Source organism: Corvus hawaiiensis, chromosome 9 (assembly GCF_020740725.1).
Source record: "Corvus hawaiiensis isolate bCorHaw1 chromosome 9, bCorHaw1.pri.cur, whole genome shotgun sequence".
Taxonomy (NCBI): domain Eukaryota; kingdom Metazoa; phylum Chordata; class Aves; order Passeriformes; family Corvidae; genus Corvus; species Corvus hawaiiensis.
In genome coordinates, this window is record NC_063221.1 from 9,086,344 (window position 1) to 9,114,174 (window position 27,831).

The following is a 27,831-nucleotide window of genomic DNA, read 5'->3' on the forward strand; positions in this document are numbered from 1 at the left end:
CCCACTTCCCCCAGTGCTGACACAGCTCCCTTGCAACAAAGCGTGCCAGGATTAAGCAAGCCACAGCTCTGCTACCCCATGGCAAGAGGGGCTGTGTCTTCTGAGTCCACCACAGCAGAGGGAGCTGGGAGGAATCATGCTCACGATGAGCTTCTCTGGCCAGCAGGCACACAAGGGACGCACACCTCCCAAGCAGACACTCACAAAAAGTACCCAAATCCTGCCCTGGGCCTCTGAGTTAGCCCAGGAATTAGAGGCAGGTTTAAAGCTGGCATCTGATTCTTTCCCTTTTTGGGGTGAAGGTATTGAACTGCTGCAGAAAGCCTCTGCAAAGGGATTGATCTCACAGGGGTGAGGGCAGTAGTGGGAATGGCTCAATGCCCACTACAGGCATTTCCAGCAGCCTTTCTCATTACCATTAGCTCCCAATGGACACAGGACAGGAGGTGGGATGTTCCCCAAAGACAGCAGTTACTGCTTGGTGCTCCTGCCAGGCACCTGGACCAGCTTCGTTGTAAGGAGGGGTCTGAAAGTGGTGACAGCCCCAGGACACCCGGTCCACCCCAGCCCAGGGAGGGGCTGATGCTCTGTGAACACCCAAAACAGCAGGCAAACGTGACCTGAGTGCAGCTGGCACAATCCCCTGTTAGGGAAGACCAGCTCACTGTCATTGCAAAAAACAATTCCACACGGCTCCATCCTGAGCTCCATGCCATTACACTGCTTCATGATCTGGATGAGGAATAGACAGCATACTTAGAGATTTCTGGAAGATGCTAAACTGGAGAGATTTCAACCACCTTGGAGTGGCTAGATTGGATGAGACTACAGTTTTGATAAAAGAGAGAAGCTGTCCAAAATCTTCAGAATGCATTTCAACCATGGCCAGAGCTGGAAAACATGAGTAAAAATGGGGCTGGGCAGAAGTACTACAGAAAAACCTTGAGGACTGCAGAGGATCGCTGTGGATAAGCCAGCAGAATGACAGGACTAGAAACAACAGCTCGACTTCAAGAGAAACATATTTAACTTTGACCGAGTTTCTAATGATAATGAAATACAAGCCCTGCATGAAAGTGCCTTGGGGAGATGAGAGGATCTCCATGACGGAGAGTTTTTAAGGAAAGGCTGGATGACCAGCTGCCCATCAGCCCCTCGGGTACCTTGCTCCACACAGGCATACTTGCATTCGCTCCTGGTCTCTCTGATCCTGCCCTTCTGTGAGTTGCAAGTGCCGACTCATGACTACAGCTGCTGTCAGCACCTTCCCAAAACTCAGCACCTGCAGTTGTGGGTTCTCCACTGGACTCCACGGTCTGATCTGATCCCCAGTACAAGCAAATGATTTTGCTTGGTGATTCCTGTGTCAGATCATTTAAAAACAGCCTTGTCAGGCTTTCTCTCCTCCCCCTCCCATGCAGTACCAATATCGGGGAGGCACCAGCAGGGCAGAGGGTGGGATTCCAGAGGGGCCGTTCCCAGTTCCCAGCAGTGAGCTCACCAGCCGCGTGTGGCTGATCCCTGGAGGGGTCAGTGTGTGTAACTGGTGCTCAGGCCAGCCTGCACTGCCCTGCCTGAGCACACACCCACCACCCTCCCAGGGAGGCACAGGTAGCAGCGTGTCTGTGAAGCAGGCCTGACAGCCCCAGGCTGCTGCCTGCTGCTCCTGTGCCAGCATGCATTACACAGGGCTGCCTAACGGCCCAGAGCAACGCTGACACTGAGTGATTTCTAAAGTTTATTGTCTTGAATTACCTACGACTGATGTTTCGTGGGATTACGTAAGTGAAAACACAGGAACGGATCTCCTGTAGAGGTGTCTGGATTTATAAATAGATTTATTGCTCCTCTTTGAAGTTCAGAACATACAGTTTCTCACACAGTGCAGACTCAGGCTTAAGGAGCCATCCTTGCTGGACCAAGAGCCTGCGCTGCAGTTAATTATTTGTTAACAGGTTTAAAAGCCATGCTTCAGGTGATTGACTATTTCAAATTAATAGCAAAGGTAATTGTGCCAAGCGTTGCTGCTCTGACTGCACTTTCCCAAAGAGCCTTGCTAGCTCCTGTGGGCTGTACCAAACTCCCAACACAAGCCTGGTCTAGGAAACAGAAACCTAATTCCCAGTGCTGCTCTCCCCCTAAAAACAATCATGTTGCAATATCCAACAGATGAAAGCTGAAGTCTGCCGTCCAAACCAAAACCAAATAAGGCTGAGGGTATTAACTACTGCTACAAATTACTGAGGATGATGGAAGATTGTCTTCATTTGAAGCACTGGATTTTCAAAACTGTCTTACTGAAAGGGCCATAAAACCAAAATCCTCCTTCTTCCCTCAGCAGCACAGACATCCATCAATCAGCTGACTGTTCAAATGTCTGTCTGTGAGACTGAGCACCTACTTCTATGGGAGATGCTCTCTCAGAGAAAGGCAGAAGACAGGCAGAGGACAGGCAATGAAACTTTTGTTCTGCAGTTAGTCAAAACAAATGGTGATGTCAACTGTCTCTCTAGACTTCAACTTTACACATATTGTTGGGCTGTTCGGCCCTATGGACACATCTGTCTTACAGATGTAATTCTGATCATTTATCCTTTCCTGCTTACATACATCTTCCCCAAAAAGCTCTGCTGCAGCAAATGTTCATTGTGAAACGGGTGTCTGCAGAGAAACTGAAACAGAGCTCCCCTGAAAGGCCACCTGAGCTTGCTGGAGTGTTTCAAGGCTGTAACCAAACACCATGGAAAAGCTCTACAGCTTTCTGAAGGTGTACTCACGCCATAGGTACATTTATGGAGCCTTATTCTACCAGAACTATGAATTTTACCTTACTCTGGGCAATATCACAGTGGATTACCAAAAAAATATTCTGTAGGAGCAATACTTCATCATTCAGTGAGATGCTCAGTCCTCAGACCCTCTCCTAAGGCCCCAGCTGCCTTTGAAGCAGACAACCCGTGTACCTACTGGCTGGTTTCTGAGTAGGTGACTTTAAAATGGTCAGAACCTGCCTGGCTCTGTATCTGCTGTGCTCACTGAACACACATTTAAGGTACTATCAGCCACACAGATCTGGACTACATGTCCTTGCTCCTCGTAAGGTACAGGAAGGGAAATGACTTGCCCCATCCTTACTTTAACTACCTGTCTTTATCAGTAAGGCTGCAGAATCATCCCCTCCTTGTGGACAACAGCAGAGGGTGAATTTGCCCTTGGAACCAGCTTAATTGATGTCAAAACAGCACACAAAACATCTGTGTGTAGGGTGATCCAAAACCCACCAACTCTCTCAAAGCCATCTTTGCTGAGCAGCTACTCACACTCTGTGCTTTCCACAATTCCTTCTAAAGAGAAAGTTTTCAGTCTGTATCAGTGTTAATTTACCCTCGGAGCCCCTTCTGCAGGCCCATCTCTCACAGCAGCTGGAACCAGGGCAGCTTTCAAAGAGCCACTGATGTGTTCCAGCACCTGGGTGCTTTGTGCAAGCTGCACCAAGCTGACAATGATAAAGTTTAACTTTAAGAATGATTTAGCACCTAATTACCCAAATAGTTTTTACTGTAACCTGCCCTGGCCCAAACCAGAGCTTATGTTTAGGGTAGCAGGGTTCAGAAAGCGCGAGCTTCAGGAGTTGAAGGCACCAGCTGCACTCTGGCACTGGCCTGTTGGAAGGGCTGCAGCTGTCCCCACACATAACTCAGGGGGCTTTCTCCGCATTGTCACTTCTACAATCTTCCATCTCATCTCCGTTGAGAAGCCCTGACTGTCCTATCCAGCACATCTGGACAATGTTTCCATCTGAAGGGCTGGTATACACTACCAAATAAGTATATAAATGAAGCAGTGTTACAGACTAAAAATACACTCACTGCAACAACGCAGCAGGATTCCTAAAACATTTACAGATTGGCTTATTAGACAGGATTGTTTGAGGCAAGGGAGAAAGTTATAGTGTGACCCAAATAACTCCCCTTTTTAAATGCAAATTCCCACTCGAAACTGCTTCCAAACAGAGCGGTTGCAATGATGTCACCTCTGTGAACTCAGCTGTCCTCAGTTCCTGGCACAGGCTAAGTGAGATCCTGGCATTTCAGTCTCCAGGTCTCCTACCACCTCTCAGACTGTGAGACAGGCATCTCCAGGAGTACAGAAACAGGGCCATGGTCTGAAACACTGGATCCACACCATCAAAGTCACTTTGACAAGCCACGAGCTGACAGCAAAGAGACAGGGTCTCTCTCCATCTATTAGATGAGTCTCTCTCATCTATTGGAGCAGTGGTGTCAGGGGTTATCCAAAGGAGATATACACAGGCATGAGAGGTAAGCAAGCAAACTGGAGAAAACAAGCTCTCTGTGGCCTCTGAAGTAAATAATGGAGCCACTGGAGAGACTGGCACTGGCTGTGGGCGAGGAGCATCACGGGGCCTTAGCTTACACCACCGTGTGATTTTGGTCAGCAGCACCTGTGAGCAATGAGGTCTATGCCAGTTGGTGCATTGCAGTACCTGGTCTAGACTGGGAGGTCTCAGGGAGAGGTAAGGAAAGTTGGCTCTTCCCAGGCACCATTTCCCACCTGACTGCCCACCTCTTCTTTCAATCTTCTTTCCTGCTGCAGTCACTTCTCTCTAAGGAAAGAACATGAGCTACAGAGGATATGGCCCAGTGTGGACTTGGTGTGACTGCTCTCATTTTGGAGAGGGAGCCAACGGTCATCTCAGGAAGAGAAGATCAGACTCACCAGTGTTGACCCTTGCAGGCACTTCATTTAAAACTCCCTCGGATGGAGCATTTCTCGGAAAAACTGAGACATTTCTGACAGCTCTGGCTGTGCATATGTGCGTTGTTGGCAGGGTAGCATTGCTGCAGGATGACCATATTTAAAATCTAACCAGCTGTGACAATGCTAATGACAAGAGGAAAAAACCCAAAGAGAAAATAAAGACAAGGGTCAAAGGAGTTCTGCTGCACAAAAAACTCTTGGGAGTGAAGGAAAGAGGCTAGAGGAAGAGCAATGCACTTAGAACCATCCCATGCCCACTTGGGAGGCACTAAAAGGATAAACAAACTTCCCCCACTGCCTGCAAATCCAGACATACCCACTTTTACAAGACATAAAACTGCACACAGGAGAGTAGCCTGGAAAGGCATTCCAGTAAAGGCTTCTTTCAAGAACTAGGGCTGGAGGGCTTGGCCCAGGACGAGGGCACTGCTCCCTGTGAGTGCATCGGGGAAGGACTGGGAGCCATGGCATCTCCCCAGCACAGACCTGCATGTGAACAGACTGGTAACGACCCCTTCATTGCAAAATGAGGCCATCTGCTTCCACCTTCTAGAGAGACGCTAATCTGTGAGTGAGCCTTCCCTCTTGCCTCACAAAAGCTTGCTTCCTTTTAGCAGTCTCAAAGAACTATCTTTTTCCAAGTTTTCTGAACACTCAGGTGTGCTACTGTGCTGAAGAGATCACCCTTATCCTCACTCACTCTCCCTCTGGGGCCTCCAATGGAGCACTAAGGTAGGACTTTCCTCTGCAGGAGCTGTGCTCTCTTCCCAATCTGTTGCATGTGCCAGGACACACTCGACTCTCACAGATTCTGCCAACTTGTGCAAAACTGAGACTTCAGTTGAAGCAATTTTTTAAAAGTTTGCCTTGTCACCTGCTATTTTAATGATATTTATACAGCCTCAGTGGTTAACACCAGCACAAGAACACTTTACTCCTTCCTTTAGCAGTGCTGACTTCTACTTTAAGTGCTCCTTTACACCTTGGTCCTTCCCAGGCACTAGAGATTCCCTGGCAGGCTTACTCTGAAAAATATTTTTATTATTTTTTTTATGCCTCAGGCATGCTGTTCCTCAGTATCTTTTCCTGGCTTAACTTCTCATGGTTTGAAATTTAGTCTGCCAGAAATTATCCTCTTTTTTTCCCCTATTCCCTCATTTGGCTACAATGTCTATTGTTTAAAAGATATCTTCTTACTTCTATGAATTGACGTGAACGTGTTTCTTAAGCCCACTGGATTTTTTAGTGTTCTTTTAAAGATTTTTGCAGCGAGCTTTTAATCTTTAAACAATCTTCATTTGTCAGCATTTTAACCCCACTCGTTTTTCCTTTAATGTTTTCCTATTTTATTTAGCCCTTAGCTTCGAACTGTGGCACTTCAAGTTGTAGGCACTTATTGATAGAATTAATTTAACTACTGGACCTAATTTTTATTTTCAAGAGGCAGCATCACATTCTGATTGACATGGGCCTTGCCTATCACTCAGTATCACTTGGATCCTGGTGTTAAAGTGCGTCACTGATTTAAGACACAGGGCTGGTGGGAGACTCTATTCCCTTACAGTTGAAATGTCTTTATAGTTTGGACAGTATCCAAAGAGTGAGCTGAATTTTCCACCTGTCTCACTTGGATACATAAAGTTACCTCATTTATTTAGATACTGCAATCAGCTCTTGCTTGTAGAAGAGATTTTTAACACCATCTTCTGTCTGTGTGGGGCAAGCACTCTCCTCCCCATGAGCTTCTGTGATTCAGTGCACTTGTCAGTTAATTATGAAACTACTGCAGAGCCTGTCTGAATGCAGCACACTAATGAAGAGAGACAGCCCTTGCAAACATTTGTGTCTCCCAGCTACAGCAACAGGAGATTTACAGCTTTAATGTATGAGTCCTGCTCTGAAACAGGGGTGCCTCCTTTCCCATGGAGGGGCAGCTGGGGCTGGCAGTCATTTCTTCATCCACATTCACCCAAAGGCATTTGTGCTGTATGGGGATAAGGCACAGCCTCTTCCTCTGGGGCTGCTACAGAGTCAGGCAGGATGGAGGGAGATGATTTATTTAATGAAGTGGTGAATGACCCAAAATGTTCTTCAGGAGCCCAGGATGTGTTTTTCAAATACTTTCCAAGCCCAGAAGATGCCCAGGAAGCACACCAACCAGGAAGCACTGGGGTAAGGTGGGCTGTATGAAGAGGTGAGAGAAGTGCAGCATGGAGGACAGACCCAAGATCTGAGGAGCAGGGAAAAGCCTCCCAGCCCTGCTGGCAGGAGTCTCCTTAGAGACTGTGACCCAAACACCGAAACAGGCCCTCTCAGACTGCTGTGTTTTCACCAGTCTCTAGGTTTACTCCAGTGATGTCCTCAAGACACAACTCATAAATGTGAACCTCCTCTACCAGCTCTGTTGCAGCTTTTCATGTTTTTACAGGGTGAGCTCATTATGGATAATTATGCTTCAGATCACTGCAGAAATAAAGAGCTACCAGAGTTGGCCCACATATCACAAACATTAAACAGTGTTTGCCACCTATAATTTCACACCAAGAGGAATTATATAATCTTGAATTTATGACATTTGAAGATATATTAAGGCAGATTGCCTAGGCTGGAGGCTAGAATTACAACATGCTGCACACAGCACAAGGCAGCCAGGACGGCAACAGTAACCTCAGAGATTGGGGTGAAAGTTCCCTCTTTGCTTTGCAGCACAGTGCTCTCTGTGAAGCTTGGGAGAGCACATGTCCATGGCAGCACCAGCATGCAGGGCTAAGGAACATCCAGGAGACACATACACGCTCAGTTCAAACCAATTCTGCGGCTCCGCACTGGCGTCCGTGCGGCCAGCCTATGTCACGGGCTTCTTTTTAATTATACTTCGTGAATTTTATAGAAGTGTGTCATTTGTATGGAAAAACCAATCTGCTGTAATAACTCCACACTGGCATTGGAAACACTAAGTATGAAGCCCAATTAATTGATGACTAATTCTCTACCCCCTTGGTGAACGGCGCGTTCCCAACAAAATGCCATCTGCAGCAGTTATCCTGTCTGCACAGGGAACACCAGGCCCACTGCCGCTTGGCCTGCTCCAGCAAAACCCATGAGATACTCTTTTCTGTATTAATTAACAGGCAAAAAGGCACTGAAGATCCTCTGAAATAACCTTCCTGTTATTTTGAATGCATAAAAATAGATTACTCATTTAGCAATTTAGGTAAACAGCTCGTTATGAAAACTCATTAGGGAATAAGCCTTCATGATTTCATTTCTTGATTGTTTCCTGTCCAAATAAATAAACATGAACTCAAGTGACACAGATTCCCTTACTTTTGTGCACGGATTCTTGAATGATTTCTTTCATACTTTTTTGAATAATTTAATCTCCTCCTTTCTGTCAAAGGCAACATATTAACAAACATGGCTGGGGCGAGCAAAGTCTTTCAAAGATAACAAAATCTGTTGAAAACTTCTATTTAAGATTTAATCTAGGCAATGATCAATTCTGATTCAAAGAAATGTAGTGAAGTTTGAGGGAATATTTTGTTTTGACAAACTGCACTTCTACATGACTTTGAGAACAGAAATGCAAATATCAGCATCTTACAAGATTATTAAAATCTGTTGTTAAAATTCCTTGTTAAACTATGTTCTGCCATCATTTCAATCCTGACCTCTGAAGCACAGCTTTACATGAGCAGGGGAGCAGAAGTACATCTCTGACATTAGCAAATCCTCCTAATTACAGGAGAACCACAGTACCCTGACATGCTGCTTGTCCATGGCTGCACACAGGAGACTGCAGGCTCTCCCTCTTTCTCAGCCCAGGCTCAGTGATCAGCTGTTGCCGTGAGGTCTGACCAAGAGCTAACCATGGCTCTGATTCTTGCCTAGTCACACTTCACTGAACTACTCTTACTCCTCAACTGGCAGCTCAAGAAGCAAAAGAATGGCAGTTTCAAAATGACTGAAACAAGAGCATTGGACACATTCTCAGATGTACTTCCCTACATCCTGGTGTAGAGAACTTGATGGACTCTCAGTGACTTTCCTGAAAAACCTTAGCAGTCACCCTTCTTTCATCTCACATCTAGGTTGTAATCCCACATACATAACTTCCAGAGCTTTCTACTCACACTACAGCTTGTAAGGTTGTGCTGAGTTCTCAGCACTTTCTGCTAAATGCAGACAGCAAGCAGAAACACTGAGGGAAGTATCTCTATAGATCATGCTTGTGCAGCCAAGCGATGTGTTCTCTATACCTGGCAGAGTGGCATGAGCTTCCCAGCCTGGTGCCAAGGACAGCAACTGTGAGAGGGAGCCATGGGCACTGAGACTTGGCTCTTAGGCACAAGGAGAACAACAAAGGACAACAGCTATGGATAACGGGGGCCATCACCCTCCTGGAAACTGTTCTGAAGCTATCCAAAGTGAGAGAGAGGCTTCCCAAGATGTCAAGCAGTAACCTCAAGGGAAGGCAGTTGCTGTTCAGTCAGACATGTATTGTTTTAGACCTTCCTCAGTGACTGACTGGGAATTCTACTTCTTGCTCTGAAAAAGGGAAACAGCATCTTTTGTTTGCTTGACCCTGGAAGGCAGAGGAAGTTGAAGACTTTATTTATTCAACCCTAAGACATGGGAACTTACAGACCATTGTCACTTCCCAAAGAGCTTTTGTTTTTATTTTGCTCCTCAGTCTGTGTGGGTTCTGTTTGCCTTACAGATTCTTCACAGACAGTTTGCTACCAGCCTTGGACATCTGTGACTTGCTTGCACATGGCTGTCAGTTGAAAGGAGGTTCTTTGTAGCTGCATGCAAATAATCATGCTGCTTGATGGCAGAAATCGCTCCAGTTTTGATCAAAAAGCCTTACCACTAGATTTGTTTTCCACCTTTATAATTAGAATGTGTATTTCTGAGCACTTTTGAAGTCTGTTACGTCAGTATGATGATGGATGGCAAGAAGGGAAGCTGAGGGAACTGGTCACGATCAGAAGCTGGCCAACACAACAGAGCACGTGGACTTTGCTGAAGTCGTCATTCCATTCCATTTCTGCCTTTGGGAGATTATTTTGCTGCTGGATTTCATGGCAAAAAGCAACCCTTAAGAGAACAGGGCTCCTTAAGAACCCAGAAACATAGAGGTTATCAAGAGTCAGGCACACAAACAGCTACCTCAAAGGCAGACTGAAGACAATCCCCACTGGGCTACATCAGACTAAGGATCCATGCAAAATATTTGTAAAAAATTCAAAACTCTCTCTCTCATGGTTGCCAATTCCAAGAAAATGAGCCTTAGATTTCACCAGGGGCTTTCTCATCAGGTCTCTCACTTTTGTTTTGGCTTAGAGCGCAGACACCAACTCTCGGTTTAAAGAGAGTGAATGATGGAAGGAATTTCACATATAGGGGAACTGTTTTGCACAGGAATCCTAAGAAGAAAAAAAAGGCCTTTTTGGTCTTTGTGCTGCTGCTAGGCCAGCAGTATTCCTGGTGTACACACTGCACAGACACTTAGAGCTGCTCCTACCAAGAGCAAGTGCAAGCTGCAAGAGTACCTCACCTAATCCTAGGGAGAGCTGCATTCCTGAAAGTGGCTTCTTGGGCCAAACATTGACCTGGATCTCTGACACTGCCTCACTGCTGTGTGCTGCAGAGAGCAGTCCTGCTGGGCTGTGCTGGGCTGCAGAGCTGCAGGCATTCTGCAAACAAAAGGCTTGTGGGAAGAGTGGCTCAGCTATGCTGTTCTCTATAGGTTACTTGGATCCAAAGATCGATGTTGTAACCCACTGCATTTTTTACAGCAGTTAAATAAATAGAGGGCTAACGGCAGATGGTTTCACTTAAACTTCAAGAAAGGCACCGCCTATATGTCAATTTGGAATTAGTGTAATGAGCCAACAACATTCTGAATTACAATGAAAGCAAATTTAGGAATGAAACCTACTGGAGACTTAACTGGTCTCAAGTGCATAGTTAGATTTCTAAAATAATAGCTGCAATCCAGCATAACAAACATGACTTGCTTGAAAACAAAAGTCTGAGTTTAACTGTAGACTGCAGTTCGTTTTCATTCCCATGAGAAACTGCAAGACATTTCTTCTTGGAGTAACTTCTCAGGAAGGGATACCAATGGTGCCTTCAAAACCATGCAGAGTAGGACTAGCACTCCCCAGTTCTGCTTTTTTCCTTCCAGGCTTACCAATGCTGAGGTCCTTAGGTACCACCAGGCAGATTTTCTGTGAGTACTGCACGTGTCCACAAATGTTGGGGCTTTGACACTGGGCAGGGGCAGGTCAAAATTGGGCATGGCTGGCTGCAGGGGCCAAAGGGAGAGCTGTACCACAGGACAGCAGCCAGCAGGGGCATGGGACAAGGGCAAAGGGCTCTGAGCATCAGGGGAGGCAAAAAAGGAAAAGCTGCCAGCAAGCATTGACTGTGAACTGGGGGATGGCCCAGCGAGCTTGGAAAGGGGCTATGACCAGGGGTGAAGAAGGAAAAGGGACTAAGAGGTGGAGGATTAACATGTACCAATATGTAACAAGTTCCTACACTTAAAAAAATTTACACTTAAACATATTTAACATATGTTAACATATTAAACATATTTAAATAGGCAAATACGCTCCTGTGCACCTGCACAGTGAGGATCTGGTTCTATCCTAAATGCTCACTGAGGGGCATTGGATGATTGAGGCTGACCCTGAGAAGGAGCACATGGCACCATGTTACAAGGTAATGGCTGATTTTACTCTTTTCCAACACAGAGCAACTGAACACTTGAAAGCAAGTCTTTATCTTGAAAATTAATAACATACTGCTATTGCCTTGAACAAGATCTTCTTTTAAACTTCCATCTTATTGACTACACACACGTGCATGTACACATCAATCACAGGATTGTCTGCTTACATTTGCCACTACCTCACAGCACGAGGACTGCCTCTTTCCTCCCAGAAAAACTCTTCAGGCTGTAACCTTGACTCTGTTTTGTACCCTGGTGAAAACTGCCAGATCAGTCTTGCAGAACCACATCAGGAACCATCATGCAGAGCCATGTAGGACAGCAGCGGACAATGCATTCTACTTCATACTCATCATCCATACCCCTGTTCTCTGTCCCTGCAGCCAGCAGCAGGAATGGCTCAAGCCAGCTAAACGCAGTCTCTAGTGGACCTCAGAAGGCACGAGAGCAATCAAAGTGTGATCGGAAAAGGGTGACTGTCCTGCTGGGAAAAGACTGTCCAAATAGTTCAAATGGCTGGTTCTCAACTGCACTGTCAAGTATTTAATCTTTGGAAACAGCGTCATGGGTAAACTTTAGTACACAGAAAAGACCCTGCAGAAGCAAGTGATGAAGTTCTGAAAATATTTCAAAACAAAGACCCCTTCACTTGCATTCCTGTCATCTCCTCTGCCAGGGCTGTGGCAGTAAAAAGGAAGGGCAAGGAAGCAGCAGTAGAAAAGGTTTCCCTTCTTGCACAGAGATCTGGCTGAGGCACAAGGAAAGAGGGGACAAGTTCCTTCACTGAAAGCTTTGCCAATTTCTCCAAAGGAGACTCGTTCTTTTCCAGCAGCCAACTCTCTGCAGGTGCACAAAGAATTAAGGTGGGCTTAAAAAAAACAGCAGACAGCTGGGAGGAAAGCTTTGTTTTCAGCTAACTTCCAGATGCTTGTGCAGGACGTCTCCAGTCCCCACAGAGGCAGAACAGGGTGGAGAAGCAATGCTCTCAAAGGAGAGAAACGGGTTCCTCTCCAGGCAGAACATTTTAGGGAGTCATTTCCTCCAGGTTATCAATGGTCAAATTAAAAACCAAGCCAAGTTACCTACTGGCTCTTGTGTGTCTTGTAACTTTTTTCCTAACACCTGGCTGGGTGTCACAGAGGAATCCGTGTTTCATGCCATTGTTTACTTAATGCTATTCTTGTGTCTCATCTGTTTCGACATCTCTGCCCAATTCCCTGGACATTTTTTTTATTTCTTGGATTATGCTGATGTTCCAAAAAAAAATCCCGAAGAACTGGAGAAAATATTTCACGATGTTTCATTATTAATGAAGGATAAGATTTGTCACTGGATTCTGATGCATATTTTCCAAATTATATTTACTCCAACAAATGAAAAGTTATTTCAAGTTAAACAGGACTCAGTAAAACACTAAGAAAAAATACTTTGTAATTTAGAAACAGTGTTTGTACTTCAAGTGATAAAGTGCCCACTTGCATGTGATAATTCAGGTCAGCCAGAAAAGGATTTTTGTAATAGACATAAAAAGGGAGTTTCAGGCAGATAAATGCCAAAAATAATTCTGATACATCTAATAAAAATTCCCCTAGGACAGCTGTACAGATTATCACACTCGGCTGTACTGCATGGGAAAGTGCAATTATCAAAATGCCGAAAGCCTCAACTGATTCTTTTTTCTTAGTTTATGGAAATTCGCAACATCAGATAATGTTTTCGGCATGCTGGGATTTAACAATAACATTTGAGTTTATGATTCACATGTACTGTAAAACACAGATGTTTTAAAAAAGCATTATGTGCACAGTTATTCAGAAAGTAAAGTTTACACTGTTCTGGGGTTCTCAAAGCATTTGAGAGTGTGGCAGTGTGGCCACTCATGTGGCAGTGACCCTGTGCCCCAAACATGTCCTAATTTGGCAGTTCCTCACCATCTGAATTAATGATATATTTGTGCAAGTCATGTCCTGTCTCTCATGTGGGACTGAAATGCTGATCCAGAACATTGCTGTGCACTAATAAGCCTGTGCCCCAGTGCAAAGCTGTTTTTCTCTGCTTTTTTTTCTCTGCAGCACGGTAACACGATGATTATTAATCCTGACCATGCAGTGCTGAGAGGTCCCACTCACACTGAGTGTTGTATAACAGTGTGGTAAACAGCTGAGGAAGGCCACGGAAGGCAGTCAGCATCCTAACAAACCATCAAGGCCAAGGAATTTGCCCTGCTAAGCAGGCGTAGGAGGAACCCAAATGAGGAGATGAGGACAGTCTCCACGGGCTCTGTAAGCCACCAAGTTAGAGAAGTTAAATCCCATTCATGTAACTCTTAATTGGCTGGGTACAAATCACCAGGACTGGACGACACCCTCCATGTCCTTGAAGGAGCCAGAATGCACAACTGCTGGCCAAGTGCCCCACCTCTCCTCACAGTCCGGGTGACTAAGCATAGGGGATTTGCCAGTACCCCATCTCCAGTGGGGACCCTGGCAACTAAACCCCAGTAATGACTAGTTTTACTTCTTTTGCAAAGCTGTAATGACAGACATTTGGCCTAAGTCTGCTTTTCATGTACGAGTCAGGCACATCTCTTTGAAATTGTTCTCTTATCGTTCTCTTTGTTCTTTTGCACTTACCATTGATGTTTACAGCTGGCAGCACTATAGACATCTTTGGTCTCCTGGTCTTGTTATGTGTGGTGGCTGGCAGTAACAGGTGGTCCTGGAAAACAGAAAAAAAGATGTGTTAAATCTACTCTCAAAGTGGAGAGCTGGGAAAATGCCTTTAGTAAGTAAGAAGTTAATAAGAAAATTCTCTCTTACTGGCAGTCCACACGGAACTGTTTACAACAGCTCAGAAAATTCATATTGTTGAGGGAGTCTTCCAAAAGTCACAGCAATTGCTCATGCTGTGTAACCAAGAAGAAATCCCTACTGCATGCAGCAGAATATGAAAAAGCCTTGATCATGTGGAAAGAGATAGAAACTACTATTAAGCCCTCGTTCAGCAGAGTGCTTATGTGTATGATTAAAGTAATTTAACTTGACTTCAATGATATTTAAACGTGGTTAAGGACCTTGCTGAATCGAAGTTTAACTTGCAGAGCTGTTTACTTTATATGTAAGCCATCTTGCTGTCTCTGTCAAGCCCTACACCACACGCCTCATGCAGCAGGACTGCACTGCTCAGAGTTGGGATGGGGTGTGAAACACAAGCTCTGCTGACAAAACCTTCCAGGGAAGCTGGATGGTAAAGCTGTGCTTTAGTATCTTATCTTTAGTGGGTGCTGCTGTAAGGCAGCAGTGCTCAAACTGACTACCCTGGCTCTGACAGTGGAAGCTGCATCTGGAGGAAATGCTCTGGATACGGACCTGGCCTGCAAGGAAAAATGCAGCCTTTCTTCAGGGTTCTTTTGCTGTGCTGAACTCAAGTTGCTCAACTTGCAGCCTGGAAAAATATGGTTCTTCCCTTATCAATGGAACTTAAAAGCTCTGGTCCAGGCATCTCCCATATTATTAAGCCAGTTTGATGTTCTCCTTTCATGCTTTCCCATGCTTTTTCCACACAAACATCTCATACTTTTGGGCAAGGTTATCTTTTTGGCAGACTGAATGAGACTTCCTTCAGGACACACTAATTTATTAATGTCAGGGTAACTGTAATTTTGCCATTTTAAAATATAAACACTACACTGTTATATTTAAGATTCGGGGAACTGAGTTACACATAAAGTTAGGTGTTAAACATATCAAGATATTCTGTAAATACATTGCAGAAATATCACTCTCTTTTTTTCACATCAAAAATTTCCCCCCTCAAAACACCGAATGACTGATCATGAGAAGAAAACATTACTTAAATAAATGTCTGCAAAAAACATCTTGGTACCAAAATTATAAAACCACTCTGGTATAATTCTCAGATCACATATGTAATTCCCATTTCACTTCTGAACCACTTAAGATTAAGACAACATTCACTAAGACAATGAACCTTACATAAAAATTGTTCTTGAAATCCAACGTTCCCAAAGGAACAGGCCAAAGATAAGATGTTCATTAAATTACATTTTGTAACAATGCCCTTGTCATGATTTGATGACTATTTTTAGCAGAGCTTAAAAAATGTTTATACTGTTTGGTTTTTTTTCTTTTTTAATGCTTCTGATAGTCCACATCATCATTACCTCCCAAACCACAAGTACTGCACAGATGATCACCTGAGAGTCATTACAAGCAGCAACTGCTTTTTGCTAACCTATCTGAAGATTGGTGCATTAATTTACGCTGCCTTATAATGGCACCTTTATTTACTCTATGTATGAACTGTATTAAGAACTACCACAAGGACTTTACAGCTGTATCCAAATGTGCTTTGGAGCTGCTGCACAACCTCTCAGTGATTCAACAACAACTGTGGAGAAGACAGACAAACAAAAAGCTCTAAACCCAGACTACTCCCAGGAGCTAATGTGCAGGATGCACAGACTGTCTGGAAGCTGCCCAGCTACAGTGAGACGTTTTATAAATCTGGAATTGGTGAAATTTATCTATCCCTCCAATCATCTTTATCTTTAATACACACTGTGACAATCAGTGCAAACTTGCAAAGTTACCTAACTACCCTCACTCTACTTTGAAGTCAAAAGGGTATGCTGCAGAATATCAGGTATTTTGACCACAGTTAGCCACTCACAACATTCTCAAGCCTGAAAGTCTTCAAATAGTCCAAACCTTTATTTGAAAGCAATACATAATTAATTCTATGCCACAGGAAGGAGTGTACAGATGAGTGATTTGAAAGAAATTAAGACATTTAGAAACATCGTTTAGAATGTATTTCTAAAATGTCTTGTACTGTTCTGAAGGATGCTGAATTGCATCCCAGAGGGGGGTGTGACACTATTACTCATCACTAATTTTAAACAGTAGGCAAACCCCCCCCCCTAAATTAAAATGCTGTTTTTGATATTAACACATAGTATAAAACTGAAAATGAATAAAAGCAAATTTTACAAGTCAGCATCTGGCTCAGGAGCATGAGTGTCAACCAGAGGCAGAATAAGTCAGAACTATTAGCCAACAACAGATGGCTTTGGCTGGGACCAGGAGTTACACTCAGACGACAGTTTAAACAGACAAAGCAGACCTGAGACTGCTGGCAGAATGACTGGAAAAATATCAGCCTGGAAAAATATTCCAAATGAGCCCTTGCTTCAGCATTGTCATTTTGCTTTTGATCATCTCTACAGCTCTGTGATACTGAAGCCAGATGAGATGGTCTGACAGATAAATATAGACACAGATACTAAAAATCCAGCCATGAACACATTACCTTCATTTAGTAAGTCTCAACAACACATGGAACTGCAATAAGGATTCTGAGGTTTCTTGCATATCACATCAGTGTTATCAGGACTCTAGCAGGGATTAAGCTTTAGAGCCTCATGTATCTCTAACCCCTACAGCCAAATGGCAGTAGAAATCCTACTCCACTGTGCTAGAATATTCCAAAAGTCCTGCTGCTCTTGCAGTTTCAGCCTCAGTCTCATGACATGTGGTTTGGTACTCAAAGTCCCTCCTACCTAGATGCATGAAAAGATGCAGACATTTTAGCTTTTATTAAAAAAACCTGGTTTTAACTCCCATAGTTTAAGGACGTAAACAAAACATCATCACTGCATACCATGAGGTTTCATTAGAGGAAAAAAATGCTAGTCATGGGTCTTTTTGATTTCATTTTGTTTCTTAAACTATCATCACTCCTAAGCTGGGCTCTTGGCTTTTAAATTAGTAGAACTAACAATATTGCTTGCTTTGGCTTTTGCAATGCATATCCCATCAGCCACAGCACCTCCCAGGGAACAGTCCTGCACCTCCTCCATTCCTGTTTCATTGTGTGACAGAAACACATAGGAATTAATCCTCGCAGTTATGCCCACAATGGAGGAAAATATTGCAGGGACTGTTTGGAGGAGAGGTGCACGCATCTGAGGGAATCCCGCGTGACACGGGACACAAAGGAGCGGATTTCCAGCCCCGCAAGGCTCTGCACTCTCAGCATGAGCTGTCTTTCCTCCTATCCCAGAGGTTACTATCTGTCAAATCAATTCCCCCAGATTTCTCTTACCTTCTTAGCTGTTGGGCTTAGGTATGGGTAAGTATTTTTCAAAAGGCTTTTCTGAGGTCTTAATTAACGACACGATGTAGATGTGCTTTGTTAGAGCATATTTAGCACATCTGCCTGTGTGAACACTGCTGGTCGTGCTGCTGCAGGGCAGGCCAAGCCTCTGACCCTTCCCAGTGGCTTGGAGAATGTACCCTACAAAGTACAGATGTGATCCATGCAGGAGCCAAGGCTCCAGGAACACAGCCCCCAGCCCACTTCCCACGAAGGCTTTGTCAAGATGTCCCAACGAGCCCCGCTCTTCGTTAAGAGATCCATCTCTGACAAACCAAGGATAATCTTTTGCAAAAACCAGTGACATTTGTTGCTTTACAGCAATAAAAGCTCTGAGGAGACTGGATTAAAATACCAAAGGAAAACTTTAATGTGCTGTTCTGGCAATTTGCCTTGATGAGGAGATTTGATCTTTACCATTGCCTTGGAGACCACCTCCGTGCTAGAATATTGCAACCAACAAAGGCAGCTGCCAGAGCAGAGGGGGCAAATGGAGCCAGGCGCCTCGGCATGCCAAAGGGCACTCTGTCCAGCAGCTTCCCAAGGCTTCTTACAGCAAACAAACACTGGAGCTGGGCATTTTTTCATCTCTGTTTATGACTAAGAAGTCTCCCAGGGAATTGTGTGCCTCAACCTCTTCCAGCCTGACTTTTCCCGCTGTGATTCTAGGACCACATTACAGCCACCGCCGACCCAGGCTGAGGAGCTCCCCACATCCCACTGAGGGGCCATTTTTCTTTAATGGCACTGCTTCTGCAGTGTTCAACATCTCCTGACAGCTTAAAAGATTATCTGTTAATCTGACCACACCTAGTGATCTCAAGATAAAGCAGATAGAAAAAAAGTGCTTTTTCAATCATACAAAAATTGTGCATCAAATCCATGCATTGTCTTTCGAACCTGTTTTTTCTGAACATCTCCAGGGATTTCGAGTCAATGACATGGCACTGGACCTTCTTTACAGGTATGCTTTTGGCAATACAAAGAATGTGCAACAAAAATGTGCTCTCCCAGGCCCAAAAAACTGCATGCTGCTTCAGAGACTCATCCAGAGTACATATACTCCAAGGAGCTAGAGTTCTTAAACCCCTGAGCTGACAGAGCCCACGAGCCAGCTTTTTTTCCCACAAACAGCAGATATAACACTTCTAAAAAAATTTCAGGATCATTGTTTCAGGCTTTCTGCTGTTGCCAGAGATGTGATGTGTCTGTCCTGTTCTCCTACACAGACCACTGACCTGGCCCTGAACAGCATCACAGCCTTTGGCACACAACTCCTGGCCAAGAAAGGGTACCTGAGAACTTCATTCACAAGGAATCCAGGGCTGGATCTCAGCAGCTCTCTGAATACAAAAGGAGGTTGTTCCCCAGGGAAGAGAATTCACCAAGGTGCACTCAGAGCCAAGGGGCTGATTCTCATCTACCCCAGCAGTTCCCAATACCACAAAGCACAGAGCACAGATCAGATGTAAATGGGAGTCAGGTCTTGGCATTTCTGGTTTCCACTGCCAGTTCAAAAAGGATATGTATGAAAGTTTACAAATTTGTAGAGGAAATGGCTGTATAATTTCATTATGGATTCATTTGGGTGACGGCAACCATATGGTCCCCTGAGGTTACACCACACTGGAGGCAGCACTGGTCCATCTGAAAATGCTAGAAGTTCCTGAAACACTGCCTTCACTATCAGTGGATGTTAAACAGGATGTTAAATGCAGAGGGGAGAGTGCCTCTGGAAGCACTTCTGACCCTTGTATCTGAAAAGCATGGGGATAGTTTTGAGAACAGAAAAAAAAAAGGAGAGGAAACCAATTAAAACCTCTACACAAACTGTCACTCATAGCCACCACTCTTTGCTCATCATACCATGAACTTAGTAAAGCTGACTTGTTTTTAAAGTTGATGCACTGAGTTTGTTTGCTTGGTTTCTGCGGTTCTTTTTTAAAGATAGACCTTAGAAATCCAAGGAGGTCTACTCACCTCATCATGGATCCTTACAGGGAATCCATGACATGAAAAGTATGGGAGCAGGTGAAAGATGGGATAATGACTGCAAGGAACCCACAGAAAACCCACAATAGAATTTCACACGGCATCAGCCTCTCTGCACCACTCTTGACAGCCCACCCTGAGAGGTCCCAGTAGCTTTACCCCTTTGAGTTTAACAATAATCATTTAACTTGGTTTGAAATTGTACCAGTTCTACCTGTATAAACCTTGACATTAGCCAGCACACATCAACAGTTTGATTTTGCAGCACAATTAAAGAAGACCGTTTGCAATTGAGAATTCAACCCCTAATCATAGCATCTAATTACTTTTCTAGGTTTTAAGCCCATTTTGAGGGATGGGGAGAAGACTGTCCCAGAACAAGAAAGCTCCAAAAAGTGGTGGGAATAGAGATTCTTTTTCCGCTTTTATTTTTGTCAGAATTGCTCCTTTTCACGCCAGTGCTGTTCCAGTCCCTGTGTTTCTGTGCACAGGTGGTTTTTACAGCCTATACTTTGCGCACAGAGATGGAATGAAGTGAAGAGATATGATTTTTATTTAAGTGTTCTACCAGAAATAGCTCGATCCCACAGTCAATAAAATGTCCTGTAGTGTAAGATTACACCTTTCTGCCATTCCGAGACAAATTTTCATAAATAAAACCTAACTGCACTCTGGAAGAGTTTCTAGTCACTGTCCCTGCAGAAGGAGGAGTTGCTATCCAGTTTAGTTTCCACATGAGGGACCTTTTAATGAAGAAGTCTTTAGCCTTTTATTGTAAATTGTGCTACTGCCAGATGTGATATGGCCTGGGCTCCAAAAGCAAACTAACTGGAAAGCACCTCGCTGTGAGTCAGAGAGCCTTGTGAAAATCCCAGAGACCTCAGAGGAATGGAAAATTCACTCTGTCACAAGCTTCCTCTGGAAGAGTTTCCCCCACTCCCTTCAAAGGCAGCACTGCTGCTTGTCCACGAGCAGGGCTCAGCTTTGGAGCGTTTTCTCAGTGTAAAGGAGAACCAGCAGCAAAGGATCTCCTGGATTAAGAACTAGAAAGGTTATGGAGACTACTAAGAATAACAGAGACCTGCTGGGAACTGTGTCCTTTGCAGTTCACAACCATGCAGAGCATTGTGGAGGTGCACAAAAGGCAGCTGTAAAGCACGTGTCACACAAAGGTGGAAAATATTGATACACTATTCAGTTTTTCTATTTTCATGGCTTATAATCCTTTTATTCAACATACAAGGCTGAAGAGGAGGAACCAATTAAAACCTGTACACAAACTGTGACTCATAGCCACCACTCTTTGCTCATCATACCATGAACTTAGTAAAGCTGACTTGTTTTTAAAGTTGATGCATTGAGTTTTTTCGTTTGCTTGGTGTCTGAGTTTTTTTTTAAAGGTAGACATTAGAAATCCAAGGAGATCTACTCACCTCATCATGGATCCTTACAGGGAATCCATGACATGAAGAGTATGGGAGCAGGTGAAAGATGGGATAATGACTGCAAGGAACCCACAGAAAACCCATAATAGAATTTCACACGGTATCAGCTTCTCTGCTATCAGTCTTGAGACAACACTGAAATATGCTGGTTATCAGGTATCTATAGACTCTATCCAGTGGGCCTCTGAGAAGGCACCGTGTCTCCCTCCAGGAAGTGGAACATGAGCACACCTCCAAAGACACGCTCATTAACCTTCTGTCCTACTGAAACATCTATCTTCATCCTGTTAACCAAGTGACACCAGACCTGCAAAATTACCAGCTTCTCTCAAGATCCCCATTCCTTTGCAAATCCCTCACTCTGGAATTACCCAAGATGAACCTGCCTCATTTCTACCCAAGCTATTTGAATATCTTTTTTGACTTTGACATCCTAAATAAGAGGCACTAAATACCATCATCCTTGCCCTGTGGATAGGGAATGCCCCAGGAAATCACAGTTTGCAGAAGCTTGAATGAGGCACAGCAACACCAGTCCAATTGCAAGGGAGAATGAGGTGAAGGCACCCCATTTGGACTTTATTTCTATCATAAATGTACTTTTCCTTGTAGTTTTGTCTTTTTTTTATCTGAATAGGAAGGAAAAAGGCCATGTGAACAAGGAGGGCACAGGACAGAGACTGGACAGAAATCCTGCCAATTAAACTTGTCTGCAGAACTGCTCTGCAGGCCCAAAAGTAAAGAACAATGCATGCATTTGCTATGATGTAATTTTGGTTTGGCAGCAGATTAAAAAAAAATTCCTAAATGCGAAGTAAGAGGATGTGAGGGACAGAATTCTATGCTTAAGTAAACAGTTTTGGTTAAAATCGTATAGGAAAGTTCTAAAGGACTTGAAAATGCTTTGATAATTTGTGTGTGTGTTATTTGTGGAAATTAGCTGAGTTTCAAAACAAATTGGAAAAGGTATGTCTAGCTGACTTAGTTCTGTGCCTCTGTGAAAGGTAAAAAAATCCCAGCTTGTACTGGTGGAAAAGTTCCTCAGTTATGTTTGATAAGGATCAAATTTTCTTCTAAAGGCTCTCTCAATCAAACCAGCATCATAAAATTAAAAATGTTTGCTTCAAATTACTTGAAAATAATGTTTCTCTGCCATCTTCTGTCCTTCCCAGGGGCTATAGGAGCACAGAAATGCAGTTCATCTGTAACTCCCAGCTGAGTCTGTCAACTATCTTTGCAGATTTTACAAAGTTGTAAGACCCAAAAGGAATTAATTGTTTTATTACTACTACCCATAAAAAGAAATTCCCCTCCTTCTATAATTCACTGCAGCAAAGCTCTGCCTGTGCATAGCATCTGTAGGCTATTAGTTTTGCAACTGCAAGCTGTAATTGCAAAAACATGTCATTTAGGTAGGGCATGTGAATCCAGCCCAGTAAAACCAAAAAGGATATAATCCAGATTCTTTGCTTCTCTCACAAAACATTAACCCAAAGTTGCTGTATTTGTCAGCAAGACCTCAGGTCTTCTACAGAAGACAAATCCTGGATTCCCAGAATTACTGCTCAGCTGGAGACTGCCCCAAAAAGCACAGCGAACCCGAACTGTAGTGGAGAATGTTACTATCAGCAAACACCATTTTTCTGCTGGTCTGCCTCTTGCAGCCCAGCCCCACAAGCACAGAGCCAGCCAGGGCATAAAAACGATGCAGTTTCATGGGCACACTCCTTAGAGTGGAGTGTGATCTCTTCAGATCACATTCCCAAGAAACAGAAGTTGGATGGCTAAAAAGAAATTTATGCCAGGCTTTCCCCAAATGCTGGATCAATGTAACACTGGGGTTCCAAACCCATTTGCTAATACAGCTGTCCTCTGCTTTCTCTTCCAGCTGACTTCAAAGCACAGTGAAGTACTAGAACACTTTGATCTCGCTTTGTGGTGACATCTCCATCCTGAGAGCTCTTCAGAGCCCACTTGACAATGCCACAGCCAACCTCACTCACTGTCAGCAGTAGCCTTCCTCCACACAGGAGGGTGGACCAGAAGGCTCTTCAAGCAGCATTTCTAAGATCCTTAAGGACCTGGGCTCAAATTTGGAAGTCTGTCAAGATCATACTTCTACCTCACCTTTTCCTTGTCTTGCGAACCGGCAGACCTCTCATGAAAAGACTGTATGAGAAAGATGCTGACAGCAATCAGGGTTAAAAAGATACCAAAGATAGCAATCAGGGTTAAATACACATGAGAAGCATTCAGGAATAGCTACACAAGTCCAGGAAAGGTCACACAGGCTGTGACTGAACGCTCTTCTGGCAGAACAACTTAATTTCAAAGCAGCAGAAAGGATGCCTTCTTACAGAGCAAAAATGCCCACACATGCAGACAGCTGGGAATGCAAGAGAACTTTAAAATCCTAACCAGAAACAACTGTGAAGTAGAGCCAAGACTTCAATCTTTTTTAAATCAAGGCAATTAATCTGATCACAGTGTGTTCATTCCTACAACACATATGGCACAAGATCCAGCCCTGATGTGAAGTTACTGTCTTCTTGCCTTCTGCAGCAACAGAAAGAATTTGAATCTCCCATTCAAGCTCCACACTATGTAAGACAGCTGCAAGCCAAGAAGTAGAGTACCTGCAGTTGTCAATGCAACAGACTCAGCATCTTGGACAGCTCAGCTAAAGAAGCTGAGACACTCAGAATTTGGACACAATGCAGGATTCAGTCTGAAGGGCAACTTTTATTAAGTGGATCCAAACATGTTCCCATGCAAAGAAAAATTATATATATTACTAGTGTACAGGTGAAGATACATTTAAAGCTGTGAATAAAAATACTACTAGACTGCAAAACTCCATTTCACAGAAGCTGCTAATGATTCTAAAAAGTGTGCACCTGGTCCATCATATGGCACAATAGGACCCAACTGCTCATCAGCCCAAAAACTGAGCGTGCACAGATGCATTTCTGAGTTGAACACCTGCTATTTACCTTAAAACATGTTTTAGTGTCTGCAAAGAGAGCATACATGCCCTTTGCAGGCAGGAGATCAGGTGCTGGATTCAGATCTGGTTTGAGGGAATAAAAAGACAACTGCAGCGTACATCTCGTGGTGTGACATCCTCCCTTTCCGGATCCATCCGCTGATCTGTGACTGCTGCCAACTTGCTGGAAATATATTCACTGGGGAGGCTAAGCAAACAAACTGAAAGCAAGGCTAATGACAGGAGGGAATAAAGTAAGTCTGAACTAAATTCAGACCAAACCCAGTGGGAGCCAAACTCAGGGTGCTCCTCTCTCTTCTCCCTGCTGGGACAGCCACAGCTTGCTGCTGCTTGTCCTTCAGTGCCTGTCCTGGTTTCAACTGGGAGAGAGTTAATTTTCTTCTTAGCAGCTGGCATGGTGCCTGTTTTGAATTTATGTAAGAATAAAGTTGATAACACTGATGCTTTGGCTGGTGCTGAGAAGAGCTTACCGTAAATCAAGGACTTTTGGCTCTCCCATGATCTGCCAGTGAGCAGGTGCACTGCTGGGAGCCTGGATAGCTGACCCAAACTGGACAAAGGGATATCCCATACCACAGAATGTTGTGTCCAGTACACAAACTGGGGAGAACTGGCTGGGATTGCTGCTTGGGACAGGCTGGGCGTCAGTCAGCAACTGTGCTGTGCACCACTTGCTCCTCTCCTCTCTCTCTTTTTCATTATAATTGTTACTACTTTAATTATTATCATATTGCTTTTATTTTAATTATTAAACTGGTTTTATCTTACAAGGTGTACTTTTTTTCCCCCAGTTGTCCTCCCCCACTGGTGGGGAGACAGGGAGTGAGCAAGTGGCTGCATGGTACTGATTTACTAGATGAGGTTAAACCATGGTACTGCCCAAGAGCAGACAGTGGCAGCTTGATTCTCATCTGCAGCCAGAGAGATGCTGCTTCTGAGACCACAGCAGATGTACAGGAAATCAGCAACAAATTTTTCCTAATTGTGGAAGTTGCATCAGTTACACAGAAATACATCAGAGGACTGGAAAGTCTGGGTTAGAAGAGTTTGTTATCCCTCAAATTCTTGGAAAAAGCAACTGGCCATGAGTTACGTTTCTGGGGATCTCCTCCTGCCCTCCATCCTTTAGCCTCATGTGCTCAGGGTACCTGAATCTCTCTCTAAACCTCTATGAAGCTAACTCCTCTTCATGGAGATGGAGGTAATCACCTCCCAAGCTGCGGGAAGAAATGATGTTTTAGGTCACAGGCAAAAAGCTGTTTTATAAACACAGGTATGTGTTTATTACTTTTACTAAACTGCCTTTGACCTGGTTTTAAAAAGATAGGTCTCATTTGCATTGTCAGTACCTGCTGGGTAAAGTGGCTTTGAAAGCACCTTTCTATGGAACCTAAAGAATTGGGTGCTCTTTCTTCTCTACCAATTTCTCTCCTCTGATTATAGTACTGAAAGTGGTTTCCCCCTCCTTCCACATTATGTCAAAGTTGAATAAAATAATACCTTTACATAATCACCCACAATGCAAGTGCCACTGCCAAACCCCCAAGAATAAAGCAACACGGGACATAAGGAAAGAAACACACCCAGGTATCACAGAAATAAACGCTCTTCTCAGCGAGCAGTCGGTTGCATTTTTGCCTGAACCCCCCAGATATACCCAGAGCTCTGCAATGACTTCAGCTCAGACCCGGGTGGGTCTCTGCACATCTTGGCAGCAGGGACAGGCAAAGTCCCTGGGCTGCTGATGGCTGGATGGTGGTCTGGCACACTCAGGCCATGGCTGGGGCTCCAAATCCAAGCTGCCTTCTGTTTCCCCCAAAATGTTGGTGCACAGACAACAAAGTTTTCCTATTAGGATGCAGTGGGCTGAATCCAAATTTGATGGCAGCGTTTTAAGCCGTGCAATGTGTATTGCATTCCAGCTGCTTGTTGGAAAGATGTTTCTCATTCTGCAGATTCTGGGACATCTGTATGGCTAGGGATTCACCAACTATTCATATCTTCTTCTAATTAAAGAGATATTCAGTATAATGATGTTAAAGAAGTTATTGCCTCTGTTACTAATAATCTCAGTTAAGAGAGTATGAAGATGAACTTTCCTTTCTTTTTTTTTGCCCATGGGTTTGTATTTAGCCTAGCCTGATGAGCTTTCTCCTTTTCACATTTGTATCTAAGTTTCACTTCTAAATCTCAATTCTGAGTCCAGATTTTTTGCCAAACGTCTGCTCTGTTTGAATTTCTAGTCTTGCTGAGGAAGACTTAAATCAGTTTTAGAACCAGAGATCATTTTATAAGGGAAAAAGGACTATAAACACTTAACATTTCCCCCTTAAAAGAACCCCCTCAAACCAAACCAAGAAAACAATCTGATGGAAAATGGTCTTAAAAGCATATAGAAGGTATGTGATTAACTCATACTTGGAAGCAAAAAGGATCTTGGATGCCTGACATTGAGGATTCTTCCTTAATCACCCCCAAGCTACCTTAAGTGCACTTCAGAATGGCATAGCCTAAGCAATCTGATCCCCATGACCACTGAAAACAGGAGGGTTCCTTCTCCTTCCCTGCCATCCTCTGGCAATTGTCAGACTCTCCTGACAGTCCCCCAAATTCCTCAAGCTGTTTTCCCACCAAGACAATAAAACGGCCCAAGGAGGGATCTGACCAGAGTATGAACAGCCAAGGAACTGGCATGGACAACAGGAACCCTCCTTTCTGGTGGTGGTAAACCATGTAAATGACTCACTGGTCTTTACCCTCAAAAAGTCCTGGGATCTGCTCATGTAGCTAGGGAAGAAATCATCCAGTTTTGAACAGTGTGAGAGTACTACAGTGCTGTACAAGCCATCATACAAGCCACCTGTACTTGTCCATTGTACAGCTTGTAGAAAACAGCAATTTCCACAGAAAAAGGTTTCTTGTGTGACAACAGTTCGCTTGGATCCTGGTCTGAAACCTGATAATGGACAAACAGAGCTGTAAACTGGTGCACGAGCATTACACTCCTAGTCCATCTCGTGACTGTGCATGTGAGTAACTGCCTGTCTGCCACAGCAATTGAATTAGCAAGATCACAGGCACCAGATTAGATAAAAGAGAGGGAAAGGTCAGCTTTGGGAAGATAAAAACGTGGAGATTCTTGCTTGCATGCTACTCAGAAGACATCAGGCTATGGCTTTCAGGCTGGGCCTGGCTCTCTTCCTGCAGAGGAATATGTTTTCTTCTATCAGTACTTGCCAGCTCTCCACCACATTTAGAACATAACGACTCAAGCAAATAGAAGGCTTTCATCTCCCCACTCAGCGTGAGATCAATTTTTTCCAGCTTTAGCTGTCTCACAGAGCTGTCTGGGCTCCCTTTAAAACCTACAGAAGGAAAGGCACCTCCGGAAGGAAATCCAGTCCATGCAAGGGTAGGTGTTTGGGATAGGTGGGGAAAACTGAGAAGAGCTTTTCTGCCTCCATTAAGCAGAGAAGGAGCCTTGAGTGGTGCTTGAGAATTTGTGGTGCCTGTAGTCCATAAAGTAGCAACAACAATCTGTGAAATGATTTAAGAAAGAAGCCAGATGAAATGAAATCAAGGAAGAAAAACAGAAGTATGAGAGGAACACTGCAAATTAAGCAAACCTAAGCCTTTATCACTGCACTTCTCACTTGACATGTGCCAATAACTTAAGACATCTAGAA

General features: G+C 44.0%; 1 protein-coding gene across 2 annotated transcripts in view; it reads right to left on the reverse strand.

Moving 5' to 3' along the window:
* ATF6 (activating transcription factor 6) overlaps nt 1-27,831 on the reverse strand; it is a 73,345-nt gene that overhangs the window by 3,964 nt on the left and 41,550 nt on the right. For both annotated transcript variants that reach the window (XM_048312346.1, XM_048312345.1), the window contains exon 15: nt 14,158-14,242. In XM_048312346.1, coding sequence (XP_048168303.1) covers nt 14,158-14,242 — 85 coding nt within the window. The remainder of the gene's footprint in view (nt 1-14,157; nt 14,243-27,831) is intronic.